The sequence below is a fragment of the Trichophyton verrucosum genome (assembly GCF_000151505.1).
Source record: "Trichophyton verrucosum HKI 0517 chromosome Unknown contig00683_1.f1.exp, whole genome shotgun sequence".
Classification (NCBI taxonomy): Eukaryota; Fungi; Ascomycota; class Eurotiomycetes; order Onygenales; family Arthrodermataceae; genus Trichophyton; species Trichophyton verrucosum.
In genome coordinates, this window is record NW_003315285.1 from 19,162 (window position 1) to 29,095 (window position 9,934).

The 9,934-nt window shown below is 48.6% G+C and overlaps 3 protein-coding genes across 3 annotated transcripts; 2 read left to right on the forward strand and 1 right to left on the reverse strand.

The window, feature by feature from the left end:
- Positions 1 to 204: 204 nt before the first annotated feature.
- On the forward strand, positions 205 to 3,276 carry TRV_06227 (uncharacterized protein; the record flags this gene model as incomplete). Its single annotated transcript, XM_003025778.1, has 7 exons — positions 205 to 294; positions 421 to 482; positions 536 to 752; positions 864 to 1,046; positions 1,225 to 2,430; positions 2,495 to 2,663; positions 2,735 to 3,276. The coding sequence occupies 7 exons, from the start codon at positions 205 to 207 to the stop codon at positions 3,274 to 3,276; spliced, it is 2,469 nt and encodes an 822-aa protein (XP_003025824.1).
- A 264-nt stretch (positions 3,277 to 3,540) lies between these two features.
- TRV_06228 (uncharacterized protein) lies at positions 3,541 to 5,883 on the reverse strand (the record flags this gene model as incomplete). The annotated part of the gene is made up of 5 exons (XM_003025779.1): positions 3,541 to 3,680; positions 3,787 to 3,885; positions 3,989 to 5,307; positions 5,372 to 5,813; positions 5,871 to 5,883. 5 exons carry the CDS (start codon positions 5,881 to 5,883, stop codon positions 3,541 to 3,543), a joined length of 2,013 nt encoding a protein of 670 aa, XP_003025825.1.
- Positions 5,884 to 7,263: 1,380 nt separating this feature from the next.
- On the forward strand, positions 7,264 to 8,941 carry TRV_06229 (steroid monooxygenase, putative; the record flags this gene model as incomplete). Its single annotated transcript, XM_003025780.1, has 2 exons — positions 7,264 to 7,420; positions 7,491 to 8,941. The coding sequence occupies 2 exons, from the start codon at positions 7,264 to 7,266 to the stop codon at positions 8,939 to 8,941; spliced, it is 1,608 nt and encodes a 535-aa protein (XP_003025826.1).
- Positions 8,942 to 9,934: the final 993 nt, after the last annotated feature.

The following is a 9,934-nucleotide window of genomic DNA, read 5'->3' on the forward strand; positions in this document are numbered from 1 at the left end:
CTGCTGTCCGTCCGTCTACTTACATATCTGCCACCTGCTGACGGCTCCCATGCTTGCTTTTGCGCTCCCCTGCGCTCCCCTGCCGCCTTGCGCATGGTTCCCATGGCCTCGCTGTCCTGCCCGCCTGCTTTGCTCCCTTCGGTTGACACGATACGATCCTGCCGAGGCCTGTGATTGGTCCATGCCTTCCGACCCGGCGCCCACATGGCACGTGACTGTACTGGAGAAAAGCCTTGTAAGAAGCAGAGAAGAAGAAGAGAAAAAGAGGAAGAAGAAGAAGAAGAAGAAGTGGTGGTAAAATAAATAAGGAGAAGATCTCTGAGGTCTTAAAGCGAGACCGAGTAGAAGCAATAATAATAATGCCATAAAGCTACTGACTGGTTGTCGAATATCAAATATCAATCAATATTGATCGAATAGAAAAAAAAGAAAAAGAAAAAGAAAAAGAAAAAAAGCCAAGTCTTGCCGCGACCGAAAATCGGGTAAGCTTTCCAGTTCCTGAGCAGCGAGCGAAAAGACAGATAAATTTTTCTAGTGACCCAGAAGTCGAAGACGAAGAAACTCCTCAGGATCGGCTCTCTCTCTCTCTCTCCTTCTCCTCCCTTTCTCCCGTCATCCCTCTCCTCGCATCCCCTCCGTCACTCTGCTGGCTGGCTCCCGTGAAGTCCAGACAGCCATTCACTCGCATCCGGAGCATCCCTACTTGTCCCGTCGGCCTCAGCTTGCTGAGCTTTCTCCAGCTTTTTCCCCCGGTTCTTTGCCAGGACACATCCTCCCCAGCGCACCCCTCAACCGCAGCGGGCCCCAATTACTCGTATAGAGACAGAGATTACGGCAAAGAGAGCTTCAGGATCCGGTCCTAGCACCTTCACATCATGGCGCAGAATATAAAGGAGCAGCTGGTGGGCAGGTCTAGTGAGACACCACTGAGCGCACATGTCAAAGCCCATTTTATGCAGCACGCGAGGGTGGACAGTGAGTCTGGTGAACTATACATGACAAGAGAAGACTTTATCAATGCCATTGCCCCCAAGAATGAAGACTATGTAAGTCATTCCCTTCTACTCTGGAAGCACGGTGATGGCTGCGTTGGCTGGCTTTAGGCCGTTAACGGCGCTGTCGGCGTTCACATAAGCTTAACTCTTAAGCATAACCCAACAACACCTCCCTTCCTTCTAGTAGAGAAAAGCAGACATGAAGGCTAACGTGATCTTATCTCTGTAGCACAAAATAAAACGGGAGCAATATGGCATTCTCTTTAATGTTGCCGACCGAAGACGCACCGGCAAGATCAATCTCCAGGACTGGTCGATGTTTGAGGACCTTCTGGCCAAACCGGACGCAGAGTACGAGATCACGTTCAGGCTCTTCGACACCGAGGGAACGGGAATAGTCAAGCATGAGACGCTACAGAAGCTATTCAGCTCTGCCAAAGGTGACAACACCATCCCTTTCGACTGGAACTCGGGCTGGGCTGCTCTCTATACCGGCTCGAAAAAGACAAGGCACGACATGACATACCCGCAGTTTGCGCAGATGCTTCGCGGACTGCAAGGAGAGAGGATAAGACAGGCATTCCACCTGTTCGATAAAGACGGAGACGGCTACATCGAACCCGAAGATTTCCAGCGCATCATCCTAGAAACCTCGCAACACAAGCTGTCAGACCATCTGTTGGAGAACCTGCCCACCCTATGCAACATCTCCTCCGGCAGCAAGATATCATACGCAAACGTGCGTGCATTCCAGAACATCATCAGAGAAATGGACATCATAGACTACATCATCCGCAGTGCCGTTCGCAAGAGTGACGATGGAAAGATCACTCGGTCTGACTTCCTGAACGAGGCTGCCCGCATCACCCGCTTCTCGCTCTTTACACCAATGGAAGCCGATATCCTCTTCCACTTCGCCGGTCTCGATGCCCCCTCTGGCAGACTCGAACTCGGCGACTTTGCAAAGGTCATTGATGCTTCGTGGCACAGTGCCAGCGTTTTGGGCAGGGAGGCGTTGGCCGGTGCGTCCAAGGCAACCGAAAAGGTTACCGGAACAACCAGCCAGGTGCTTCACAACATACTAGAATCTGTTCACCATTTCGCACTCGGAAGCATTGCTGGTGCGTTTGGTGCCTTTATGGTCTATCCGATCGATCTCGTCAAAACCAGGATGCAGAACCAGAGAAGTGCACGGGTCGGTGAGAAGATGTATATGAACTCGCTCGACTGTGCTAAGAAGGTCGTCCGAAACGAAGGTGTTCTGGGACTGTATTCCGGTGTCATCCCTCAATTGATTGGAGTTGCGCCTGAAAAGGCTATTAAGCTTACCGTCAACGACCTGGTGCGAGGATTCTTTGCAGACAAGGATAAGGGCGGCAAGATATGGTGGCCTCACGAGGTTATTGCTGGTGGTTCTGCTGGTGCCTGTCAAGTCGTATGTGTCCTCACCTCATGTTAATTCTGCTCTTGTCTTGGATATATCTGCTAACCTTGTCTAGGTCTTCACCAATCCACTAGAAATCGTCAAGATTCGTCTACAGATCCAGGGAGAAATTGCAAAGAATGTCAATGAGACAGCAGCCCCTCGTAGATCCGCAATGTGGATCGTGAAGAATTTGGGTCTCATGGGACTCTACAAGGGAGCTAGCGCCTGTCTCCTTCGTGATGGTGTGTGCTACTACCCCCCCCTTTTCTTGATAATATGTAACTTCTCCCCCTGCTAACATACCGTCCAACAGTCCCATTCTCGGCAATCTACTTCCCAACGTACTCCCATTTGAAAACGGACTTCTTCGGCGAGTCTCCCACCAAGAAGCTGGGTGTTATCCAACTCTTGACTGCTGGAGCCATTGCCGGTATGCCTGCTGCCTACCTCACCACCCCATGTGATGTCATCAAAACCCGTCTCCAAGTCGAAGCTCGAAAGGGAGAGACAAAATACACCTCTCTCCGCCACTGTGCCGCCACAATCATGAAGGAAGAAGGATTCAAAGCCTTTTTCAAAGGTGGACCAGCTCGTATCCTGCGTTCGTCTCCTCAGTTCGGCTTCACCCTTGCTGCGTATGAAGTACTTCAGAAATGGCTGCCAATGCCAGGCTCAGAGCATGAAGTAGTCACTCCAACCGGCTATGTTGAGCCCCAGGCTAGCTTACAGCCAGCCTCCGGTCCGCTACCTTATCTTCGATCGCGCAATGCGCTGAAACTCATTTTGGATCTCGAGCCGAACTTCGGCCGCCTGCAGCCTCCAGCGGGTGTTAGCTTACCGGTATTGAGCAAGTAAAGCTACGCCTTCCCCGCCCACCCATCTAACGAATCATGATATTAATTGTCTAAATCTCAACCTCAACCGTCACCTTTTGATCATCAAGTGGAAAATTTTCAAGTTGTAAAGCACCCGGCAATACCCCTACCATATTCTCATAACCCCTCGATTTACTGGATTTCTCCGTTTGTTCTTCCCACTTTTTCTCCGGTACTTTGGTCAATTTTCTTGTTAAGCATATCTAGACCGTTCTGATCTATTTTTCACCTCGTGCTTTCTTTATTAAGTTTTGATAACTTTTGATTTTCTTTTTCCTTTATTGGGGAGGCTGTGATACTTTTTAAATCCTTGCAACTGGGCCTTCATATTGGCAGAGGAGAAACGGAACCAACCATTTTTTTCCTTTCCAATTTTCTTCTGTTCTGAAATATTCTAGCTTGTTTTACTTGTGACTTTTTTTCTCTGTTTCTGTTCGACAGCATAGAAGATAAAAGGATAGATCCAGAGGAAATTTAGATTTAGACTAACCGGTTGCAAAGAAACTACCCTTCTCAACAAGCTCGGTACTAGTATATCTTCTACCACACCATAAGAGAAATAAAATGCATAAGTGATCTGCCAGCTCAACTAGCAAAATGCGTTGCGTCTACTCAGTATTTCATGAAAAGGGACCAATTTCCGGGCGAAATTCCTTCCAATGCCTTAAGAAATGCCGTGATAGCCCCCGTACCTAAAACGCTGTGCAACGTTGATCGTCTAGAGCTCTTTGTCGAGGGCCTGGATTTCTTGTCCTTCACATTTGATCTCTGCCTTCTCTGCTCCTTCATTTTGTCCCCTCTTCGTAACCTATCCCTGCTTGCTTCGCTGCTTGATGAGTCGGAGGATTGCTCGTCCACAAAAGAAACACGGGGTCTAGAACGATAAGCACGGGCATCATGGGTGGATGGAGCACGGTGAAATAGCGTTTCTGACTGGGGTTGACTCGGGCATAAGGGTGCCTGAGATGTGCGGTAATATGAGCTGGCATGCGGGCGGGGATAAGGCCCAGGTGGGTGGGTGTATGATCTATGAGGAGGGTTTATCGGATATTTTGGGGAATAATTGGGATATGGACATGGGGTAGCGGTTGGAGGGTAGTGAGGACCGCTAGGATGTTGCCCCGTTGGTTGATTTGCATTATATGGTATCTTCCATGTATCCGTATTTGACGATGCATTAGGGGAAGAATCTCCGAAATTATGTACCGGTATCTTGTACGTATCACGGTTGTCAAAAGGCCCAGTCCTGGACCTTTGGGGAAGGAACGTTTGTGGTCTGGAGTTGCACTGCTCATTCGCATTAAGATTAGGACGAGCATACGCTGTGGTATAACTGGCATTTCTCTGTAAGCTGGGACACCTCTGGGTACTGCTATCACTCGCAGAAGAACCAGACTGTTCATGCTGAGAAATATAAGATGAAGATGACGGATCGGCAACATTATTTGGTAAGGCCTCATCATCCTCGGTCTCACTCTCCGAATCTGTTTGAACAGTAGCCCAGTACTTGGAATATCCTTGTTGAAGATCATCAGCATATACTTTGGCTCTTTGAGAAGGTGGCTCCGAGCCTTCTGAAGTCTTCACATCCGCAGACTTAGGAGTAGGAGGATCGCATGGTAGCTCAAAGCAGTTGTCATGATGTAGGCAAGAGCTTAAATTCCATGAGACCTGTTTTCTTCGCACCCATAGCTGTAATAATGGGTCGATTGCCTCGGCAGATACCTGGACCATGTCTTTGGGTGTCTTTTTGATTTGCTGTAAACTGATGTCGACATCTCCAAATGAAACAGCACGAAGCTTTCTGAAAGCATTACGTTGACTTGCAGGTATTGAGGGATCAAAAGCAGGGTTGAGTATACAAGGTATGTTCCATTCTTCTGCCTCTCGGCGAGCCAGATCGTAAAGCCTGTCTAATCTGTTCAAGGACCAGCATCGAATGATAAGCATGTTCTGGATTTCAGCGCGTTCTTGTTCAATTAAAGCTGTAGCAAGGCCCTGTTCCATATACCTAATCGCGAAATCACAATGAGCAAGAGTGCAAAAACAACAAAAAGCAGTAACTACCTCATTACCTCTTTGAAGCTAATAGTTTCCTTAAGTTTATTATTTGCCCTATAGCCATGAGACTAAGATTGAGTGACTCCATGTAGGCGATGAGATATGTGACACGGTGTTTTTTGAAACAACGGAGAAAATGATCTCGTAAAGTTTCATTTTTGGATGCTCCGTTGTCACGAGCCTGAGCATTGCTCAGCATTGACTTGAGTTCGTCAAATACTGCAGCACTCTGATGCGAGATTTCCCCGATGGTGTTTGCAGCTTGTACGGAGTATATGGGGTCAGGTTCCTGGAGGATTCGCCCCGCATGTTTCAAGGAAACAGCCAGAAGCGATATCCCTTTTGCAATGCTGTGAGTTTCGATGCCGCCATTGAAGACCTCGCAGCTCACAGCGCTTAGAAACAGAGAAAGTTTAAAGCCGTCAGCGGCCCTTTCGAGAACTTCAATGCTATCCACTACAAGCTTAAAATTAGCTACCTATCTGGATGCGATAAAATGGCTTGTAACATTACCTCTTCGAGCCATGCGTCCTATCTGTCTCAGTTATAGTGTTTTATATATTGAGTGGAGCGGTAATATCAGACCGAACTGAGGGAGTAGAATTAGGAAGAAGCCGAAGACCACCAATGATACAAATTGGGTATAGATATTGTAGTTTTGTTTAGAGTCATTGGCCCCAAGAGAGAGTTGGGGTCATGTTTCACCAACCAACCTGCGTAGTAGTTAAAGAGAAGACAGGTGATTTTAGAGAAGCTCAGTGGCCTATAAAACCGAGACAAACGGCTGTGCCGCAAATTCTCAGCCTCATTCCAGTTATATCCTTGCAGAAAAGCAACCGGAACAGGTATTATGGTCTGAATAGGCTGGTCCATCACTGGCGGAGCGTTGTGCAGGCAATATACGTGGTATTATTGGGACACACAAAGGCGGAATAAACCCCGGGCGGTCTATACGGATACTCGGGTCATATGTGATAGGCGCAGTGATTGATTGCATAGAACAACACCGCAAGTGATTGTCCCATCCCGCCACGGCCTCCTTCTCCCCTGCTTGCTGCAAATTCTCACCAGGGCATCGTCAGGTGATAGCCAACGAGGGGTGAGTATCTTCTCGCCCTGCCACGGCAGAGCTAGAGCGGCAGCGTGCATGCGTCCGCTGATGCCTCACGAATGCCGTGTTATATGATTGGACATCCATCTGGGTAATTTATCGGGCCGCCTGTCCCGCATAAAAGTGACTGTCGAAGTCATGGGTTGTGCATCGTTCTTGGATGTATCTGGCGGCCAGGGAGGTCGTGGTTCCCCGAGTTCACGTGAGGGCATCGATAGGTTCCATCGCCGGCCATGTTTGAAATCGAGCTTCAGGGGCCGCAGAGAAGGAAGCAGTGGTAGAAAGCGAGCTGGTGGCCTTGAAATATGGGAGAAGGCATTCAGGTGGAAGTATGAAGGCTGAAGAATAAGTATCAAGTTACGTGTTAAGCACTGAAACTTGACGGAGCTTGGCCGTTTATCACGCAAGGAGAGATTGAGACAGCATGGCGGAGGAGACCGCCCTCACGCCGTCAAAAGCAGGCCGGCAAGGCCCTTGATGGGGGATAGATAAGTGTTTTCTTCGCATTACGAAACCCCATGTAACCTTTGCTGCAGAGTAAGCGATGGATTGATGAAAGTATGCAGACTCGCATCGCGAGGCGAAGGAGGAGGAGGGGAGTGAGGCCGGTGTAACACGGCGAAGGCGAGTATTTATTTAGAGGCGGAAGCTGCAACGTCCCCGTTGCTCTATAGATACCCAGTCCAAACAAGAACGATAGCCTGCGCAGCCCTCTCCTTTCTCCTGCCCGCATTAATCCTGCCTAGCCGTTCACGAAGATCTAGGACGGCTGCCGAGCCCATAGACGGCCACAAAATGTCCGGTGAGGCGTCCTCCTACGACGCCCTGATCGTAGGGGCAGGCTTCTCTGGTATCTTTCTACTATATCATCTCAGGAAGATTGGCCTCAAATGCAGAATATACGAGGCTGGCACTGGTCTAGGAGGAACCTGGCATTGGCACACTTACCCAGGTGCGGACTGATCTCCTTGTCTAGCTTAGGAGCTCTTGAGGGAATATCCCTGACCTTGGTTGTGCCTTAGGTCTCCGCGTTGACTCCGAAGTCCCTGTTTACGAGTACTCTGCCCCAGAGCTGTGGTCTGGCTGGACGTGGACAGAGAAGTATCCTGATGGAGAAGAGATCCTTAAATATTTCGATCATGTCGACCAAGTGTGGGACATTAAAAAGGATGTCGAGTTTGGCGCCAAAGTTGTTGGTGCCCAATTTAACATGCAGAACAATAACTGGGACGTGGAAACTGAAGATGGACGCACTACACACTGCAGGTTCCTTCTTCTTGCTACCGGATTTTGCGCCAAACGATATGTCCCAGATTATAAAGGGTTAGACTCCTTCAAAGGCGTAATGTGTCACTCCGCGGACTGGCCTCGAGAGGGCGTAGATGTCAAGGGGAAGAGAACATCAGTAATTGGGACTGGAGCCACGGGTGTCCAGTTAACCCAAGCACTAGCGAAGGAGTCTGGTAGCTTGGTTGTGTTCCAGAGGACTCCTAACCTAGCACTTCCTATGCGCCAGGGCAAGTTGTCCCGTGAAGAACAGGAAGACAAAAAGAAGAATTACGAAAAATTCTTCAAAAACAGAGAGACAACCTTTTCTGGAATGAGATATGATTTTTCTGGTAGAGTCGCTACCACGGAGTCTGACGATGAGCGAGAAGCACACTTCGAGACCCTATGGGAAAACGGTGGGTTTGAGTTCTGGGTAGGCACTTACTCAGATATCCTGTTTGACCCCAAGGCGAATCGTTACGCATACGATTTCTGGGCAAAAAAGACACGAGCGAGGATAAATGATACCAGAAAGAAAGATATAGTTGCGCCATTGGACCCACCACATGCATTTGGGACGAAACGGCCTTCACTCGAAGAAGACTACTATGACATGATCGACAGACCTAACGTTGATGTCGTAGACATTAGAAAAAATCCCATTGCTGAAATTAAACCAGACGGCATTCTTCTCAGTGACGGCACTTTCTACCCCTTGGATGTGATTGCTCTTGCTACAGGTTTCGACGCAGTGACCGGAAGTATGACAAACATGGGACTCCGTGATATTGATGGCAAACCTCTCAAAGAGGCCTGGAAAGATGGAGCAATGAGCTATCTCGGCATGTGTATCAAGGGCTACCCAAACATGTTTTACCTGTATGCCACCCATGGCCCAACCGCGTTTAGTAATGGGCCGTCATCAATTGAGATCCAGGGACGTTGGATTGTGGAAGTGATCAAGAGGATACTTGAGAATGGTTGGAAGAACATACAGCCCACAGGCCAGGCGCAGGAAGAGTGGAAAAACAAGGTCAATGCAGTGTCAAACGCCACTCTTCTTCCACTGACTGATTCGTGGTATATGGGTATGAACATCCCGGGCAAGAAGCGCGAGCAACTCAACTATGCTGGTGGCCTTAAGCAGTATGAATTAGAAGGCCAGAATGCATTGAAGGCATGGGATGGGTTTGCGGTAGCTTGAGCTCCTAGATCAGGTACTTGATTTCCGTGGTTTACTATTCATTCAAGTTTTCATTCCACTGGCCAACTCTGCAGAGGCAGTTTTAACCAGTAACTACTTAGAATAAGACTGATCACTCCAAGTTCATATACTTGATTGAAGGGCAAGTACGTTCAAACTTGTAAAATAACTTGTAAAATTGCCGTTTTGTCCTGTCAGGTCGTGAGGCGCAGAAGTGGCCCTCATCTACGCATTGATGCACGTCAACTGTTTATACCCAACTCCTCAACATTCCCCTGACAATGCCGGGCCGCTCGTGCGCAAGAAAGGAGCCGTGCGCATCGGGTGGCTAAGCGCCCCGGGCCCCACAAGGCGAAACTTTGATCGTTCCCGTCGATCGCGGACGAGCGCAAAGAGCAACGCGTTGGCTGGTTTTGGGTTTGCTACCCGAGAGCTTAAATCACCGACGCTTCGATCAACATAAGATCCAGCAATATTACGGAATTCGTACGGAGGACTCCGTAGTATTGATCAATTAAAAATAAGTTGAAGTTCAAGATAAGGGAAGTTCTCCAGACTGATAACTGCTTTAAATAACTAATTAAGAGTTGGGTGGGGGCCAGTTAACCAGTTAACCAGTTGATTCGTTGCCCAGCTGGTTGTCTGTCAGGAACCAGCTAGTTGACTGGTCATAGTTGCTAACTGCGACTAAACCCTCTGTCATCTAGTTCAGCCGGCCCAAAGAAACGGCTTGGATTATACTTGGTTGGGAGTTCTGATGTCGTATCCTCTCCTTTCACCCGTGGACTCTGTAGACCTTTCGTCCGCTTTTAGCCTTTGCCACTAGAGGAACTTGTGAGCGGCGAAACATGCAAATAACTAGCCAAGAATATGATGCCCACTAATAATCCAACTCCCAATGCAATTTTCACTATAGTTGATACCTGAGTTCTCCTGTTCTGAGCCATTATTTTGAGGCTGGAGCGATGAGGGCTCCGGAGTAGAAATCGTATC